This window comes from Nomia melanderi, chromosome 1, assembly GCF_051020985.1.
Source record: "Nomia melanderi isolate GNS246 chromosome 1, iyNomMela1, whole genome shotgun sequence".
NCBI classification, from domain to species: Eukaryota; Metazoa; Arthropoda; class Insecta; order Hymenoptera; family Halictidae; genus Nomia; species Nomia melanderi.
In genome coordinates, this window is record NC_134999.1 from 4,177,931 (window position 1) to 4,199,207 (window position 21,277).

General features: G+C 36.8%; 1 protein-coding gene across 10 annotated transcripts in view; it reads right to left on the minus strand.

Annotated features, from left to right (window-relative positions):
• Positions 1-21,277, minus strand: part of LOC116430223 (mind bomb 1) — a 676,416-nt gene that overhangs the window by 499,019 nt on the left and 156,120 nt on the right. Inside the window, exon 10 of one of the 10 annotated variants that reach the window (XM_076372777.1) lies at positions 18,658-18,730. The exons of the other annotated variants lie outside the window; for them this stretch is intronic. Coding sequence (XP_076228892.1) covers positions 18,673-18,730 — 58 coding nt within the window. The 3' untranslated portion in view covers positions 18,658-18,672. Of the gene's footprint in view, positions 1-18,657; positions 18,731-21,277 lie in introns of those variants that run through there. 10 annotated transcript variants of the gene reach the window in all.

Below are 21,277 nucleotides of genomic sequence, written 5' to 3' on the forward strand. Positions count from 1 at the left end.
AATCTACAGAATTTTAAAGCACACCATTGTCATATAATTCAAAATTAGCTACATGTTAAATAATTCAGAAGGAATTCTCCCTAAATTAGAAAATTTAGAGAAGATAAAGTAGAATACGCATTCGTATCATTATATCGTTTGAAATCAATATAAATTACTAAGTATTCTTTACAAATTCTGTAACTTTAAACATAAGATCTAAAATCCATCAGAATGACAAGTTCTATAAATCTATTATCAATATTTCCAATGTAATGTAAGAATGACAACATGAACACTAAAACTACCAGATGGGTCAAAGTAATCCATTCCTTATTTCTTTTTGCAATTATTAAAAAGATAACAGATGCTTCTCTAAGTTAAGTGATCCTCTTCCAACAAATTATGACTCTACAAAAATATTCACATACGTCAACCGACTCGAAATAATAACTAATAAGAAATATGACAATACATCATTACAAAATAACTGTCAACCAAATTTGTGGACCATCAGAGAAAAGACAACCCACAGCGAAATAGTCTAAGATATAAAAGGATATCTTCCGGAGATTAGACGCAGAAAAACATATCGTATCCAAGGGAACTGCAATACAAACAGCGAAGCTCAGGCGACCGACTCCTCCTACTTTGGTTTTAGCGTAATTGCTTGCCGAATGAAAGACCGAAAATAAACATAGCAGAAGCATGAACGGGCCAAGAAACCGACGGAACGTTCCAAGACCCTAATATATGTAAATTATCTTCAGGAAGCCGCGTTCCCGCTGAAGATATTTACTACAGCATGAGTAGTGAAGTTTGGAGCTAATGGCATCCGAGATCGTTCCCAACAGCGTTGGTGGGACGAGCTTCCGATCGCTATTTGCATTGTTCTTCTTCCCGTGACTAGACACAGATTGAGCCAGGTCTGTCGGTGGAGGGGGCGGATCTCCTAAATGCATCGATCTCGATATCGGCAATATCCAAAAGTGGTTTCTCTCGTTCGAGCGCTTCCACCCATCGAACCCTTCGTTTTTCTTTCTTCTGTTTCGTGTAAACCACCGTCTTGATTCGTCATCGCGTTAAAGACGATGGACTTTGAATATTTTATCCTGGAGCTGAATCTTTCCTTCGTAGCCGGAAGGGACAACGTTTCAGTCCCTTTATCTGTTTTCATGAATATATTAGAGTACGCGGGAAGAACGTTTGACGTGTCCCTCGCGAATCGAAGTTTCATGTTAAATGTTTTTTAATATATAACGGTTCGTAGGAAAAAGTGACGTAGAAAACTATTCATTTAGAAATATCAATTTCAGAGAGATTTCTTCTTGGCGAAGAATGTTTGTAGGATTGAAATGAAATAAAGAAATAAAGAATTTGTTTATAACAAATTTTGTGTCAAACATGTTCGGTGCATGTTATTTTTCATTTTCAATTGAAAATTTAAAATTATGTAGGAAGGGGCACTACTCGAAAGGATATAACAGACTGAAACCGTAGGGGATGAGTATCTACGTTTTCCAGACGTTTAAGAAAATATCAGTCCAATAAAAATGTAATATAACAGATTATATTATTCCAATAATTATACTCATAAATATATAACACACTCCGGTCCATTAGAAGACAAAAATCCTGAAATCGTTCTTTTGAGAAATTACAAAATTCCCACAGCTTCCCTAAAAAGAAAAAAGAACCTTCCACTATCGTCACAATTTCAAGTTCCAATATCTTGCCGTAATAGAAAATATCCAGCTCCAAAAAACTGCATCATTTTCCCGAACATCTGTAAGAAATCGTCACCGAGAAACCTACGAACTCCGGCGCGAACCTGCCGGTAGCCAGAATCCTAGGGGTCAAACGGTATCTCCGTGATCCCGAATGCAAAGTTAAACCGAGCAAAGGCGACGGGCTGGCTGGTAGTATCCGGGTCCCGGGAAAGCTCGTTTCACGCTCTTCACACGGTCAATTCTCCGTGAGTATCAAGAAACTCTGGACGACCGTAAGCCGCACAATGCGCCGACCGGCGTGGGTATCGATGGAAATTGAATCTGGCGTATCGTGGGAAACGGGGATTCGTCAAGCTGAAAGTTTTCAGCGGTAAAGGGTGCGACGGGAACAGAGGAGATCCGCTGGAGAAAGCCGAACGGAGAAAGGAAGGGAAACGGCCTGGAGATCGTGGAGAGAAAAGGAGAAGAGGGGTTCGAAACGTCGGAATGGCATAGCCGGTGCGAACTGCCGGGCCAATGGTAGTCAGGAACCACTTGAGCGCCGCTTTACAGACGACCAAAGACTCCATTCCGATGGCGAACTAAACCAAACAAAACCGAGCCGAACCGAACCGAACCGAACCGAACCGAGCCTTGCCAGCAGCTAAGAGAGACGAAGATAGAGAGAGAGACTGGCTGGAATCAACTAAGCCAAACCCATCGACGAGGGCTCGGCTAAACGGCAAACTTATCTAATCCAACTTCCCTGCCGCGAGGAAGAAAGACAGCAAACCGGCTGAGCGTAGGTGTGCGCGGTGCGCAAGAGAAAGAGGAAAAACAGGCCGAAAGAGGTGTATAAAAGGAGGATGAGGGTGGAAAGGAGGAGTCTTCGCCGCAGAAGATACCCGCGTTCGGTTCTTGCTACCGGGATACGAAGTTTGTTCGACGTGCCGAGGCCCCGAGCTTTCGCTGAGCTCTTTAATTACTCGAGAAGGAACACGGCACGCTGTTTAATCAGCCGTTCCTCCCGGCTCCCCCGGTATACACAAACGGCGAGGCTCCGACGGCGTGGCGCGGCGCGGCGCGGCGTCAACGACTAGAAAAGTTCTGGCCGAAAGGACAATATTTGCGGAGGCAACGTTCACCGCGAATCAGTTCGCGGGGTTTAATCACATTCCCGTGTACAGCGATAGTTTATCCGAAAGCACTTCGCGTAAAAGCGTCCTCTAAGAGTGGTAGAGTGTTCATTGGTCAACCAGCGCGGCGCGTTCCTCCCACGCGGACCGTGCTCTTTGGTAAGCATCCGTTGGTTCAACGAATTTTTGTACATTACTTTTGAGCGTTTACTTTTGGAGATGCGTTGATTATCTTCTTTTTTGGTATTTCACCGTGCTCCGTGTTGCAGGAAAATGGAGGTGTATGTAGATGGTGTTTCGTTTTAATCTATGGGTTTGTTTACCTTTGGGATTATTAATTTAAAAAGTATCTCAAATGCGATTTTTCCTGTGTTGAGAGCGCGGTAATTTGGTACCCTTAGTTTGGGTACACTTAGCTAGATGTTTATAGGAGATATGAAGACCACTATTATTTTTGTTCGAGTATAAGCATGTAAGCTTCTTTACAGCAGTTGATGAAGCAGGTTATTCTGCATTAAAAAAAAGTTTTCTAGAGAAAAAATTGAATTTGAGACATTTTCTAAATAACGAATAGTTCTAAATAATTGGATTTGTAAATGGGACACTCTGTATTTAAAATTGTTATACACTGATTTATTTGAAATAACGTGAAATTTATGTGAAATTAATTTGAAGAAAAACGAATTAAGACGTTGCCTCATTTAAACAAAGTAAACAAGAAGATCAGATAGGATGGAACTGATTGCACATAACGCGGAAAACAAATGGAGACACATAATTTGGGAAGATAAAAAGTTTAATCTGAATGGTCCAGATGGCTGGTAAAGTTACTCGGACAAGTAAGAAGAAGAAACTTATATTTTCAGAACTTCAACCAATAGAAGTGCAATGGTGTGAGCTGCGTGTTGCTCGTCTTTTAAAACATCTTTAATTTTAGTTTAGGAAAAATTAAGACTGGAAATTATTGAAACATGTTAGAAAACATATTGAAATAATTATCATTTTTTGAACAATTCAATAGCACGGTACATCAGTTGCAATAATACACCTGTTTACAATGGGTCATTTGGAAATAGTTTGTAAGTTAGTGCATAACATAACCTATATTAAATCCTACAGAAAACGTATACGTTTTACAAGCTGGGAAAATTTATTAAAATGCTCAGAAATTGAATAAAGTTTTCTACCCAGAAAGTGTGATTAATGACTAGTGAGAAGAAATTACAAAACAAACTTCTTTGTTGTCAAAATCTGATTAAAACAAGATAAGTTTATAGGTTATTAATAACATAAATACCAGAAATTTAAGAACATTCTTAAGTGATTTTATTATTTTCGAACAAAATATTGTCCTTTCCCATTTTCTATTAACAGGAACTTAATACAATAATTAATTTCCTAGCATTGGCCAGTTTTCTAAATTGTTAATTCCTAAGATTGTCAATCTAGAATGCATCTTGTTAAGTCATCGATCTATGATCTAAATTCCTCCACATTAATGTTAACCCTTAAAATCCTTGATATGAAACGAAAGAAATTTCATTTATAAAATTATGATAAAATCATTTAGGAAACAATGCAAGAAGAATATATTACACAAAATTATATAGCAATAAAATACCTAAACCTTTTTATTTCCGTACAAAAAGCAATTTGAAAATGTATCCGTCGGACACGACAGAGTTATTTAGGGTTCAAACAACTTCCAAGTTCCGCGATGCACGACGATACAAATCGAAACCTCGATTGGTCGGAACTTAGAGACCACCCGCCAGTAGGAGAAGGTCCGGCCGCGAGGGCCGTGTGTGTGCCCTCCGTTTCCTAATTTTACGTGGGACGATTCGTTTTATAAGCCATCGTTAATCGCGGTGAACCTGGGCAACTGTTTGGCGACCCCTAGGGATGTCCGAGGTACAGGATCGCAGCGATTTGGAGATAAGGTTTCGAGGCTTGTTGGTGCAACCTGACCAACGTTAAACCCCAAATCCCTACGCGACTATCCAAGTTGAGCCTTGTGGTGTTGTGGCGGCATCGGGCAACCTCTCCGCAGGATCTATCTCGAGAAATCCATCCCTACGCGTCTCGAGGAGCGTCGCAGTTAACTGCGCATGATGTTCAATGCGCATTCACCGCATCGAGACCGCCTTAGGACCTTCGGGGCCCTGAGATTGGTCCCCTAAGGAAGTGCCCTCCGTTTAGGAACGTTTGTCTATCCTTGTGCGTGGAATTGTCACCGGTAGACTGGGGATTTTTATGGATTTACTTGTTACATCTTTTATTTTTATTCGTCATGTTTATTACTTATTGTGTTTGTTTATTATATAGTTAATATCAATATGAGAAACATAATAAAATGTAAAATACTATGACAGTTGAGTGAAATTTTTATTACAATAATAAAATAGTAAATCACTGTCGGAGAAAGCTGACTTCATTTCATGTTTAGTTGTTTTAAATTATGTTGACGAAATACTATTTCCGTAAAGGTGTACAATGTAATCATCGGAATTGTTTTTTTATGGTTGTTTGGATCTTTTATATTGGACCACGGAAAAAACTGTAAGGTTTCGTGTAATTATAAACATTTGTTTTAAAAGATAAAATGGATACTTTAGAATTGTTTAAATTAATAGATTAATAATTGTAAATAGAAATTCTTTTGAACCATTATGTGATATATTTTGCTTGTATAGTTTTTAAACCTTCAAATCCAAGGATCAACAGGAAGTTTGCTAGGTAATCTAACAGAACATCAACTTTATCCAAGCAGAGTAAAAGTTTCTGTTTAACTGGGAGTTCTTTCTACATCCATGAAAATAAGGGATTCCCATTTACATAAAATTTGCAGGATAAAAGTTCCAGTGAAAAGACTTTATTTTATAACAGTTGCCTCGGGGTAGGAAAGATAACAGTAAAAAAAATTAATGTTATTTTGTAACTAATTGAAACTGTTTCGCCGAATTCTCGCATCAACATTAAAACTACAAACACAGTAAAAGCGAATGTTTTTCAATTTCCTACAAAGTTAAGGAAAATTTACAATCGTGCAATTTTAAAAATCCTGTGCTTTTCAAGCAAATACTTGCGTTGTGTCTGTATCTTATAAATGAGAGTTAATCGTCTGTAACTTCCATAAGAAGTATTTATTAAGAAACTTTTTCCGTAACTTTACTTTTTTACTTTTAATCTAAGCATTAGCATTGCATTAAAATGCATAAGCATTTTAGCAGCTATTTTTGCATCTAATTTTAGTCTGTATGGTATCAAAACCACTGGTACTGCAATTCGAAATATTATTATTAAATTTTAATTGTCCACCTTTATTAATTTCTTCTACAATTTTCAAATTAAACAAGAAGTCAAATAAGTGGGTTTAGTTCAGATTATTTAACATTACAATTTCCCACTATGTACCATAACTAACAATAATAATAAATAAACTTCAAACATGCATAAATGAATCAAATAATCTCAAAAATCCTTTAACAAAGAACAAATTCGAAACAGTAGAACTAAATTTTGTTCAGAAGCCCACTCCCAAAAGTTTAACACCAAAAGGCGAAACTTGAACAAGAAATTCAAAGAAAAATGGAATATTCGTCGCGTTTTTGCTAATTTCTCTCACCACTATGCAAGTCTGAATTTTTCGAACTCTAAAGCTAACGTCGTATACCAAGCAGGACATTCGACATTCGTACGTGGCAAAGGGAGTTTCGATGAAAAGGTAGACCAACACACGTGGGTCAGTGAGGAAAGATAAATTCACTGAATCACCGTGTAACCACGATATCAAGGGTCATGAAAGCAGCTTGGCCGACTTTCCGTATCACTCTAAAATCGCCCGGTTACACTGTCAGTGATTAATTAATCCGTTATCAACGAACTGATTACACGTCGGATCAACCTATTGAAACCAGGCTGAGAACGATATCAACAATGTGGCCGGTTAAAGGGTCCGGCTTACAAAAGCCCTTGTCAACCTGCCACGGTTGCGGTCCAGCGATAGTTTTTATTGGAGTTGCTTGTAAAGGGGTGAAAAATTGAAGCTGTTTCCGTGCCGCCCCCTAGGTACCACGGTGACCAAGACATTTACTACGAGGCCAAGGGAATGTCGAATGGAGGCTTTCGACAGCCGGTGCGGAGCAATAAAGAACAATGGGAAAGATTGCCGATACGATCCGGTGTGAAAGAGTCGACGGACAAGTACCTTTACGTCCGCACGATGAACGAACAAACGGACGGGGGAGCGTTAATCGATCGCGAAACTAAGAAACTATTTTTGAAGAATGGTTCAGCGACGAGAGATCGTTGCGATGGAACGTTTCATGGTGGAAATATTTCTGGAAACACAGTTGCAGGAATCTTTAACATTAAAACTACCGAGCAATCGGAGCGATCTGTTTTCAATTTTTTATGAAACTTAGAACAATACGTTTCTCGATATTCGATGGGTTTCCTAGTCTTGTATCTATACAGATATACAAATTTAATTGACAATCTTTTGCAAAAATGCCTTCATAATTTGAATACTTGCAAAATAACAATTCTGAAAAGGGTCAATTTGACTGGTCCGGCAGGTTTAGTGTTAAAATTAATTTTAACTCTTAGACCATCGAATCTTCTTTTTTTCGTTCCACTTTCAGATAAAATTAAATGAAAATGAATAGCCAGGCATAAATTGATATAAATCTCTCGAATAGTACAATATATCTCATCTGTATATTAAATAACTGATTTATTTGATAAAATAGCTCCCAAACTACCATCGGGACGGTCAACGGTACAATTCGAGCGGCCTGTTTACCGAATTGCATCGTTGCATTTTTCCGTCTGGATAATTTTTCTACTGAAATTGTCACGTTATTTTCGTGTCATATATTACGAATTTTGTTGCTTTTGTTTTCTGTTCGTTAATATTTTATATTCCGAACAGTTTCAGTAAATCACATTAAATAAAATTACCGTATGAATGAGGAAGGGTATGCAGTGAAAAATGTTTACAACGTTGAAGTTGATGATTGTAATGTAAAAAGTATTTTCGCAGAAAACCTTAATTTTACTATAGGACACCAGTATCTGATTAGAAAATTAGTCTCAAAATTCGGTACAATTTATTTTTGCAAGTATTATAGAATACCACCAGTTACTGTCATTGATATTTGGTAAAAGTAAGAATGTTCTGGAAAATAAGATATTAATATAAGTGCTTTGTCAATAATAAACGAGTCCCGATACAGTGCTTCTATAATTTATTATGCTATGATTTCAATTAGTGATATAAAAAATATTTTTCAATATCGATACAAGAAAGATGAATTTGTTAGGATCGTACACCTATTTTTCAGATAACGTTACATTTTTGATAGGACCAATCGATCAAGAAGCGATCGAATCCTTCAAACGATTGTACAGAGAAGATTCTCAGCGAAAATTAATGATACCCTTTCACTGCAATACAGGTGTGGAAGCGATAAAATTCCATAAAAAATTAAACTTGAAGGATTGTTGCTAGATGATAGGGAGTGCTTGGTCGAACGTTAAAAATGCAACGCTGAAAAGAGCATGATGGAAGCTGTTGTATGAAAGCGAAGAAATGGAAGAGTTGAAAATAACCGGAAACGACGTAGATGAAACGCTCACGATATTACATAGTGTGCCAGGGTTTGTAGATTGTGATAGGTAAGCTTGAATTTGATAAACATAATGTTAATGAAACATAAACATATGCCGATGTCATCTTTAAAATGTAAACAAACCTTTAGATGCAGAAATAGACATTTTGAAGCACCCAATACCTTCAATTAAAGGTTTATAAGATTTCAAATAAAATTGGGATTTCCAAAAAGAAACTTATTATTTCCAACTTTTTATTATATAATCTTTACCTTAACCCCTTGCCCTACAATATCGTGTCAAACTCGTGATGCAGATTTCAAATAGAATTTCACAAACATAAGTATTATTCAATTTATTTTAATGCAAATTACATATTATTCCTCTATTGTCAGCGAGTATACCTTAGAGCACACATTGACAGAGAATAAGACTGGAATGTTTTCTTATTTTCAAGAAACTATTAATAATAAGGTAGTTAGAGATTGATCACAGTTTAGAAAGAAATCACAGGGCAAAGGGTTAATATTTGTCCCGTTCATTTTCCACTTGTAAAACATCTAAACCTATCTCATAATAATAAAAAGAAAATATCAGATACAACCGAAACTGATTCCTATCACAATTTACCTAACTCAGAGGTTCAACCTTCTTAGTTCGTCCTACCACAAGCTATATAACGACGACGCTCGCGCAACCTCTTAACCAGTTAACTGCGTTTGACGAATATTCACGTCATCTTAACGCTTGAAATAATACTAATTCTATCAACGATGAATTCCCTATTGCTTCAAATAAACATGTAATTCATTTTCATTTCGCTTTGGGTTTTCATTAAAACATACCCTAGCTGCATTCATCTTAACGAGTACACACTTTATTTTTTGATTTTATTCGGTTACACGCTTAACAGGTTAATATCTAACGAAAAGAAGATACATTTATGAAAGTGCGTACACGTAATAATTAATTCTTTCGTCCCGAATGGTACACACAGGTACCACGAACATTTGAAATTACCGCAAGCTAGAAAACGCTTAGATAAAGGAAAATTGTACCACCCCGGGTTCTGTGCTCCTGGCTTAAGTGTTAATTAGCTGTCAGTACATGTGATAATGCTGATCAGGGCACAGCCGTAAGTTATTTCTCCACAAAATTCATATTAAAGAAACTACATATTCAGGGACGAAAGGGTTGAACAGACCTTTGTTCAAGATTCAGTATACCACTAAAAACAATAGAATATATAAATGTAAAATATACATAAGAATAGTATTTGCTAAACGAAGGATTTTTTAAATAAAATTCCAGTTAACAGGTTAATTGTCCCGAAGGTGATCCCAGAACCGCGGCAGCCCCCGTATCTTCCGCGTCCACGCAACGCACGAGCGTACCGGCCAAGACTTATTACAAGAGAGATGAGGAGAATGAGACAAAGGGTATCGCGCGACACAAAAGGAAAGGCGGGAGGAGGGAAGAAAAATGAGAGCAAAGCGGATGAAGCGGATGCGATGAAGAGGATGAAACCGGTCGAGGGGCGGCAGCCGAGGGATTTCGACCCCCTTCGGTGGCGAACGCGAAAGGCCAGCGGCCAGGCAACAATAAAAAGAGCCCAGAGACGCGGACATTACGGGGACGAAATGAATGTTTGTCGCCGCGGCTTTTTACAGCCGATTACCAGGATCACCTTTATGAAACCGGGACCCCCCGGCAATGACTGGGGCGACGCGAACCGACGCTCGTCCCGTAAACACCGTTCGATTAACGGCAATTCGCCAATTATTGCACGCGCGGACCCGATTATCGGTCGAATGCATTTCAACGTCGCCTTCCGGTTCCGCGGCGCGACGAGATTTTTCGGGAATTGAGCCGTTCCACGCACCGACCACCGGCTTCCTGTCGATATCGGCCGCGCAAATTGCGGACAACCGTTCGCGGAATGGCAGGATTGCGACTGAAACTCGCGATATTACGGCTACCTTTCGCGCAACGATTCGGCAAATTAGCCGCATGTCGGTAGATTCGTGTCGAAAATCATTTTATGATCACCCCGGATTTTTAGAGGGAAATGATAGTTTCTTTGGGTAACGATAATAAGTAAATAATTCATCGTTATTCACGCAAGCTTTGTTTGTTATTTCTTAATCGTATTTACGAATTTGGTTGATTGCGAGGCAATGTTTTTTATGTTTGTTGTGTTGTTATATGGAATGCAGGGCGAAAGTTGTAATCGACGAGTAAAAAATAACGAATAAATTTTATTTATTTATTATCTATAAGTGATGAATGTATTAATTATTCGTTACTAGTAGATAACAATGGGATTGAAGTTACTCAAAATAACAAACAAGCAATAACGGATAACTTATTTCAGACGGATAACGTCCCTAACGCTGTTTTAGGGAAATAATGTAGGAGTGATGAACAGTGTGTTTGAGTTATTTAGCTTCAAAGTGACTTATTCTGTTTAAAAATTACAGAATGATGTACAATTATAACTATTATAACCATAAACTTGATTTTAACTTGATATATATACATATTGCTTTTAATGACGATTAAATTAATTTAAAAGTAATAAATTATTACCTCGGAAATTCGACTCCAAAATATTTAATCAAAATAAAGCAGCAAACAGAATTATCAAAAATTTTATGTATTTACCATACTGACGTTACCGCATCAGTTGAATTTTAAATATATTACCACTCATATCTCTCATATCTTTAGCGTTTGAAAAGTAATTAAGAAATATACCTATCGCAAAAATATATAACTCAATACCTTGATCGGAATAAGTTGAATATAAATCATTTTATTAATCATATTATTATGAAAATTACGTGTATTACTGATCATGAATAAATATTCGATTGAATGTGAGAATGAATATGAATGAGGCAATAAATATTTCAAGTGTTGTATGTTTAAATAAACCAGAAGTTCATAAATTTCGTAAATTTTAGCCTGGTCTTAACATCTCGAATATGGTACCTCGGTAATAAAGAATTAAATACAGCTTATAATTAAATTTATAATGATTTTAGATATGCTGTGTAAGAAGTAAGTATTATAAAAACTGAAAGACGCTTTAAATTCTTTATCTGTGGTCTAAATATAATAGATTAGAAATTGTATTCGTTCAAAATTAGTTTTAAAGAAGATAATATTTCAGATTTATAGATTTATGATATTTTTAAATAAATTCTTTCCTTTTACTGAAAATTACTCATTCACTCGAACATATTCATTACAAAAGAGCTGAGCGTGATATTATTCTTTTTTATTCGCTATATACAGACTATAATGGTGCGCTTAATAAATGCTTACGAGTTAAACGATCTTCTCTGCATTTCAGCTTACACTGCCGAAAGGGATAATTAACGATCAATGATGTTTGCAAATTACGCCGCTTACGCTGGAGATGCCATTTAATAATCCGAATCGCCATTCAGTAAGGCAATTTACTAGGGCTTAGTCAGACTATCAACATGACGACAAGCAATTCCTCATGCAGAGAACTGTTGAATAAATCCAGGTTACCATGAAAGCACTAAACTTTGAAATGGAATATACTATCGAATAAAAGAAATGAAAGACATTCCGATTTGTAATCGATTCCTACGTAAGGAGGAAAGAATAACACAAAATTGCTTTAAAAACCTAAGGATTTAGAAACTTGAAAACAAAATCTTGGATTGAAATATCAAAGTATGTTACCTATAATTTTTCGTTCTTTTTTTCTCATTTTTCAGTCTTCCTCCGCTATTTATTCTTAACATTTAATTATTCTTTCCACTTTTATTCATTTATCTAAACATTTCAAGAGTTCATCATTTTGCACATATAGCTCTAAATGTCATAAATGACAATTCGGAAATTTATAATCAGTAAATTATGTATATGTGCGTACATTTACAATTGTATGAAATGTAGGTTAAAAAAATTGTCTTTTTCCATGAGTATTTCCAGTACATGCAAAAAAATAAGAAACTATGCTGAATTTCACAGAATCCTGCACTTTACAATTCTCTGAAACTTTTTATAGGCTAAAATGCAGAAAATTTCTCATGTTATTAATCAATACGCATTTCCGCAAGTTATACAATTTAAAAATTTCCCTTGGAATGCAGTACCAATACGGTATATTACAATGCTTACCCTAATTTCTGAAGAATTATATCATAATCATTAGCTCTTTGCATTCATATGTCATGCTAGAGATGACAATAAAAATTTGTTACAGAACATTAGGAATTGTTTTAAAAAGTACCATACTTTAAAAGATTATAAGGATTAAAGCTTATAATAATAATAATAATAAATAAATAAATAAATAAATAAAATAAACATAAGAATATACCACGCAAACATACAGTTAGGTACTATGAACAATCACCAGTGAAACATCCGATCCACAGAACGTTAAGAAGAAAAACATCATACAAAATCCAGTAACATTAAATAGAACAATCACGCAATCATCTTCAGAAATCAACAACGACATTATCCAAAAATCCGAATCTTCAATTTCCAAGAACCTTACTCAACAACTTAACTCTTCAAATTCGCCCAATGAAAAGAGCCAATGCGGCAACGCGAATCAAACGCGATTCATTAGAAACGAAAATTACTCGTAGAGTCACAAATCAGGCGCAGCGGAATGAAACGAGATTAAACATCGAATCGAGTGGAGTTCAAAGCCGCGGATTAAGAGACCGACCGACCAACCATCTTTCTCTCTTTCTCTCTCTTTCTCCCGACTCGTTTGAAAAAGTTCGCTACATTTCGAAATCTTTGGTACAGAGGTCGATATTGTGAGCCGAAACCAGTTTCCTGGGGCTCGAATCACGGGCATCGTTAAACTGTCGGAAGGAGTTCTTGAAGCGCGATAAATCACGGTTCATAGAAATCAACGGCCTTAGGAAGCTCGCGTCGGCTCGCCCGTCGCTTTTCCATGATATCTGCTGCCATTGGCGGAAACGTTTTAGGGCGCGGGAATTACAGGAAATCCCTCTCTTTTGATTTGGACGCGCCGCGCCGCGCCGCGCCGTGCGCGCTCGATGGAGGCACGATTCTCTGCCCTCTTGCGTTTCCGCGGATAATGGGCCTGCCGGATATGTCGTTAAAAACACTTTTTCCATTCACCGCTGCCGTAGCCAGCCGCGCAGCCCAGAAATGGAAAGTACAGCATTATTTGCGGAAATACTAGCAACGAGATTTCAATTACGGTGATTTTCTGAATGACGAGCGCCTTTTCAGAGTGATCTTTCGAATTACTTGATTTTCTGTTGGAGAATTCTGCGCACGCGTGTGCTCGCGTTCCCTATGTACATACGTTTTTACGGAGATTTATATGACTCTGCTACGGTGTTTCTGAATAAATGAAACGCAGAAATTCGGGACACTTAAGGAAAGTATAATTGAAAGGTGTGCAAAGCTTCGATTAGAAGGCATTCGTGCTTTTTCTACAAATTATTCACTAAAATAATTCACAGTATTACGGATTCCAGTGTTTGCTGCAAGAAGGTAGATTCTTGACAAATTAATTGTTAAATATTTACTCTCATTTAAAAAAATGTGATTTTTCACGTGGTGTGGAAAGAAATTAGCTTCGAGCAATTTATAATTATGTATTAATATTAAGTATATACTACATAATTATATGTATATAATGTTTATTATTAATTACTTTTTTTATCTTTTATTATTCTTCGTAAATATTTCTCGCCACAAATCATATTTCATTAAACCATTAAAATATTATTACCTCTAAATACATTATTCGCTGTACTAATAATTCTAATAAACTACATCTACCCCCATTTTAAATTTCATTTCTTTAATTACCATTTACTACTTACTCTTCCAATTCGGAGCAAGAAGAAGGGAGCTCCAACATCATCACATTTAATGAAACAATAAAAAACAAGTTCCATATTCAATATAAAAGTCCATCAACACGAATATCATTCGACCGTAAACTTATAGCTCTCCTAAACAAATGCCTTATCCTTTATTAGTTTCCATCGATTTACCAAAAAAACCGAAAAGTGTAGCTGTCTCGAACCATCCAATTCCCAAAAGCCAAGAATCCTCAATACCAACGCTCGCGAAAAAAAAAACAAATTAAAATGGTGGACCACTCGAAGAACAGAAGAGCGTACGTTCTTGAAAAAATCGTAGTCAAAACGGCTGCTCTTTATCAAAGTCCTCGAGCGATAGGATTCCACGACAAAAGCGGCCGATCCCCAAAGCGTCGACTGAAAAATACCTAACGATCCATAGAGGGTCCACGAGAGGCCGTATCGTTCCCACAACCGCAGGAAATCCCACGCGGTGCCGCCGCACGGTCGCATCCACCTCGCGTTTCCGTTTTGCATTTCAAATTCCCGCCGGGCTACGCTTACGATTGCGTAAGCGGTGCAGCCTGCGGAAGATAGCGCGCATCGATCTCGGACAGTTCTATTCGATACCGGGACCCGAGTTACGCGTATGCCCCCAAGTTCCCTGTCTACCGTGCGCCGTAAGGAGATTGCAGGACCACCGAAGAAACGCGACAGGAATTTTCGTTTCGCCAATGAAGTATTCAACGTTTTTCGGCTCGCTTTTTGCCGCATTCCATCTAGCCATCACTTTTTCACGTGTCAGAGTGTACCAGAGATATGTGGCCGTGACAGCCACGATAGTACCACGTCGTCTGTTTACCTCCTACGTAAAAAGGTCTACGCAGTTGTTACGAATCGTGACTCTTAGTAGTGGGATTAGAGAACACGTTGGAGAATATTGGGAATAATTTAATGCTAAAACATTCGAGTGATCAATATGGTTAAGCTATATGCAAGTCCTTGGTAATTTTTATATACTTCTATATCGTTTCTTTACGTTTCCGCTGGTTTGTAACGTGTACTGCTATCAGTGACCGTGTGTCTCTTAAAACTATTTTTTTACCGAAATTGGCTTATACCATGTGCAGTACACACGGCGCTGCACGGATTAATGTGGAATCCTTATGAAAATTGTAACTAAAGATTGTTTCGATTTCTTCGTATATTAATGAGAGCATTGAAGGGAAATTGTTTTCCAAATCGTATCGCATATTTATAGCTTTTAAGATTGTGATAATTGTGTAATAAGAAAACTGGAAGCCGCCATTTTGACGATTGCGGTTGTTCCAGTGTTATATAAATAAATTTTCTTCTCAAATGTCTTCCTCCTTGATTGAAAAATGAAGGTTTCTCCGAGAAAATTGAGAAGGTATTATTACAACAGTAATAGTTCTTCTGTTACCCATCACCTATCACATTCGTTCCTTGAATGCATGGAACTATATGTTTTGGTTTTTAATAATTTGCATCTCTTTCGGTTGTTTTATCGAGTAAAAATAGTTTCTATTAAATATACAATATATACTTAAGTATATAATACTGGAATACTGGAAATTTTTTGGACAAACTTTTTCGTGTTATAATTATTTGCAGTAAGTAGTGGTATATTTTATACACTATAAAATGTTTTCATGAGAATGGTGGGATGTATTTAAATTTGAGTTCCGTAAAACCAAATTTCGGTGAACATTTTTGAAAAATGAGTCTGAAAATAGGCATCAAAAATTGTTGAAGGCTTAGCAACAAGTTGAAATGGAAATGCACGAACAAACTTCTTCGATATCTAACTAGGAGTATTTGGCCTCCATCCAAGGAAGACCACGGTTAGGATCAGCTGATTTTATCCTGCCTATAACATTGTTTGAAGAAACGAATCCTTCAACGTCGACAGTAATAAATTAGTTTCTAAAAACTCCAAACTACACGAACGTCCGCAGTGCAACGATAATAAAACGAGGGAACGCATTGTAATTAAAATTTCAAACAGAAATTAAGTGTACATATCATTCCACTTGACGAACTTAAATTAAACATTGCTTTCCTGTTATGAATTATTAACCATTAGAGTAAACGTAAACAGAAACTTATTAAAAAATATCATTATAAACAAATATAAATTGTATTTATCTATCAGAATAAAATAATTTTAGCCAGTACAAAGTAGTCTTTGATCGATAATGTAACCATATCAACCATCAAATGAGCAATACTTTAATCAATCAGCTACAAGAACCGAAAAAATTCGTGAAACTTAGTAAAAGTGCAATAAAAACATGAAAAGTTTCAACCGAAAAACATTCATACTTTTTCCTTTAAAAAGACGTTGCAAAACTTATAGTTTTCATTGAAAGAAATGAGATTCTCTCTTAAACGAACGTAGGTAATGAACTTCGTCTTTGTGCACCACCGGGTCGGAGGAACACGATACGTTTCTAAGAACACAGGAGACAGTCGCGCGAGATAATCTCTGACAACGGAGGCAGTAGAAGGTGTAGGTGGGCGAAAGCTGAAGAAGATGGCGCGGGAGGCGAGGTGGTGGAGCCAGGTGGGGTAAAAGGCGGTTTGCGGTGGGATGCGGTAAGCGGCAATGAATTAATCGCCGTGAACAGTGCAAGCTCGGTCCAACCCTGACCAAAATCCCATGCTGGCCCTGCACCCTTTCCCCCATCGTCCCGTAAAGCCTCCCTAAAACCCGTAATGCCGACGACCGCAGCCACCGCCCCCGACTCTGTCGTTTTGGGTGCAGCATCAACAATTGTCCGCTATCCGTGACGTCGTATTAGCCGAAGAAACGCTGTTGCTCGTTCACCCGTTGTCTCTGAATTTTAAATTTCGCGGCGAATTCTTGTGGTCTGCGGAATGGACCGTTGTCTACGCTTCCACGTGTCGATATTCGATTCTTTGATAAATAACATCGAAAGAGACTTCTTCTTCAACCCGTTAACTGTGGAACTTAGTTTGAAAAGTCTCTCATTTTACACGGAATAGAATCGAAAAATGAAATGTGTACTTGTCAAACGCAAGACGAATGCGTCTAGAGTATATTTTACACGCTAAACGCTAGGTTTATTGACATTTATTGTACAGTTTATTCTATTGTTCCTAGGAAAGTTGATATTCCTCCATTTAGATTTTGAAAATTACAGATTTAAAAATTAATAATTAGGATGTATGTTCGTATAATTGGATCAATCAAGACCGTCTGAAATATTTACCAAATAATGTTTATAAAATTCAATGGGCGTCAAATTTACACGGTCCTTGAACCTACTCTTAATGGAAAAGCAAGGCAAAGCAAAGGAGAATTACACGTTTATCTGAGAAAATAAAGAACTCATCGTTGCAAGAATTATTATCATTTCAAGCTTTAAGATGACGTGTGTGTTCTTCAAACTCAATTAACTGGTTAACACGTTCACGGCCAGCTTTTGTTTCACTAGCAATCTCTAGTAGTTACAGTATTTTATTAAATGTAACGAATTGTTTGTACAGAATGCAAATAAAGTTCGAGAAAAGAATCGAGTCAACTATATCTTGAACTATGCGTTACGATTTTAGATGCAAATCTCTCTTTCATTCTTTTAGCAGGATGCAAAATGTGCGCGTCATGAATATGTCGCGAACGTGTTAATATTTTGTGGTTCCACACTGGGGCAAATTCGATATTTCATTTTAAATTAGCACCTTATATAAGGTGTCAAGGGATAAACAATATGCGGTTCGTTCGATGCGCTACAGGACAAATTAATTTTGAAATTCATGTGGAAATTTGTGTCATCCAGCTTCAGATAACGTAATAGTCGGAGTGTCAATCTATTAACGGAAGAAGACAAGCTAAGATTATAACTACCAAATAGTTAAATAATTGAACACATCGCTTTATACTCGAGCAAATTGGAAATTAGATTTGAATACTAAGAGTTAAACTCTGCTTTTACCTCGATCGTCTGCAACTTGCATATGGTTATGAACAATGAAAGACCATGAGCAGTGGAAATAGTTCTCTTTTACAGTTGTATAAACATTAAGCACTAATTATAATTAAAACGAATAAATGTAGAGGTATAATTTTAGTAATTGTAAAATATGAAAAATCTAAAACAAATCGCGTTGATCCACCCAGTACCCTCAATATTAAAACAAATTTTAACTTTTGTATCAATTTTAACATATCAGAACAAGAAAAAAATCGTCATCGTTTCCAATTTAATTTCACATTCTTCAAATTAGTTTAGGCAGACATAAATATACAGAGTTATTGCCAGTGCTTTTTATAACCATGTTACCAGGTCTCTATTCTTCAAAAATGTAAAAAATAGAATTGACAAAAATGTTGATATTTAACATTCAGTACATACCCAAACAGAAGAAGAACAAAAGAGGAAGTAAAAATTCGTCCACATACCTGCAACAAAAAGCAAACGGAAATTTCTATTAAAATCATGCCAGGTTGCCCATGGTACCCATAAAGCTAAATCCTTTAGTCTATTTCTACCGGAATCCCGTTGTAGCGACGATCCGGGAAGAAAAGTCTTGTCTTTAATCCAATCTACAATCGTATTTCAGATGCAGCCGGATGCTTTCGTTCGTCCTATCGCGGAAACAGCAATCGACATCAGGACTCTCTTGGTATTTCCATCGTCCTAAACCCGGGCAATCTAGCCGAAACAGGCTCGCAGTTCTCGATGCGCCCTCATTTCACCTCAAAATAATGTAAAGTTCAATTTAAACCGGAGCCATTGCCAAACTTCCAAGCTTAAGCGACGGAAATCGAATTGATGTTTTTCGGATCGAGAACCCCACCAACTTCGTTCCTCTATTTCCGTCTAATCTCCTCTCCTTCGCGTTTATTTGGCTCCTACCAACTTGCTTCTTTCCTACTTCGCAGCGGAATTTTAAGTGCGTCTCGTTATTGCGAATAAACGTAAGCTTTGCGTACTTACACCGACGTTCCAAACTTCCTAAGCCTTTTAGATAAAACTTTTAAAAATCGAGACGCGACATTTTATTGGTGCCGAAGGCTTTTGAACGGAGTATGCAATTTATTTCGACTGTTTTAAATATTTTCGGTACTTCCGATGTTTTGAAAAAGAAATTTCAAGTGAAATTTAAACGATTTGGAGGTTTGGATATTTTATGATTGCTAAAATTCTTTATTTAAGATTACATTGTTAAAAATTTCAAGATTAATCTTTTTAATAGGGCAATATATTTTCATTTATACTGGAATATGATTTTTAAGAAACCTTGAAACAAAATCGTTTGCCTCTTTGAAATTTTTCGTAAATTTAAAAACAAAGATTTGAATTTTGTTTTTGTTCACATAATTTTGTGTATATGCTACATATTGTTTAGTAACTAATTGTTAGTGCAACTGCTGTGCGTATTTCAATTAATTCGTAAGAAGATTAAAATATTATATAGTAAAATATTATAAAATGTAAGCTTGCTTATAGTACCTATTCATTGAATTGACAGGTGTTTCGATCACAATGAATGAATAAAATTCGTAATATAGTAGCTCATTCTGATCTCATGTCCGTTAACCTAAGTGTTCAATTAATTATTTCAATTATTAATATAAATAATTTTCTCTTTACTTGTCAAGAAAAAAATTCGAAACCTCCGTGAAGGCGAAGAACATCGATCGTTCCACCTTCGTAGAGACTAACCAATTCGCAACCAAATACGCACCAGGTGTGAAATGGGGTACCTATCCAAAAAGGCCAATCACATATTGTAGGTCTAACGACTTACACGAATTTCTATTATCAATTATTAGTGAAAAACCAGTTTACTCCACTAGCTAGTAGTAAAAATTAAAACTTATATCGGTTTTAAAAATCCCAAAAAGAATAACCCACAGTGAAGCTCATACGGATTTAAAAAAGTGAACAATAATAGTGAAAATGATGATTTCGAGTCTTGGCTCCTGAGGACTGTATTTGCCATTTTGGCTGCAAAATCAAACTCTTATGCAGGCGAAACAGTTTCCTTAATAAACCATAAACTAAAAACTCAAGATTCTCCATAAGAATTACACTATTATCTTTCTTATATTTCATACATCTAAAATTGAGTTTGTTCGATACGTCACCAAGAAAATTAACAATTAAGTTTCTATAAAAATTGGTGTCACGCGAATTCGGGTGACATGGCAGTCCATGTTAACACATTGTTCATCGATCACGAGTTAAGTCCAAATATTCATTTCAATTCATTATGTGTAAATAAAGAAAATCTCTAAACTGAATTTGAGAAATCTAAGTGTTATTTATATCTTCTAAATAGAAATTAAATATTAGTTTTCTATTATTAATCATTAGCCTTTGAAGTAAACCTAGACATAGAATAAGCATCAAAATTGAGTATTTTCGTAATAAATTAATAATGATAGTTGCATCGATCATGCCTAAGAAATAAATCATAGGGCAAGTCGTTAACTACGGAATAATAACCAATGACATGGGCTAGCTTGTGTGTAAAATATCCGACCAACAATGGACTAAAATAATCCCCGATAACGAATGGGTTAAGCAAAAATGAGGTACAAAAACAAATACACCAATTTCTTCCTTCGAAGTTTCCCGGCTGATCGATTCGTAGGGCCAGCATCGGAGAAAGGTTGCGGATCTTTCTCCTTGAAATGACTGGCGTAGGTGGCATCGACTCGACCTATTTCGTGTCCATTCAGGCTGCATCGAGCGTCTGTCTCGCCTTCTCTTCGCCTCGGATTTCCCTTCGCAGGTGAATGCATGCAAGGCTGCACTTCGCTATCTGCTATCTCCTATCAGCTATCTACTCCACTTGCATACTGGATTTAGAATAGTTGGATATGGCAAGGATCGAGGTTAAACACTTATTTCTGGAGCCGCTTCCTCAGACACGTCCTAGATCCCTCTCCGTTCCGCTATATTTTTGCGGACAACGCGCCGCGCCGCTTCCTTTTCCT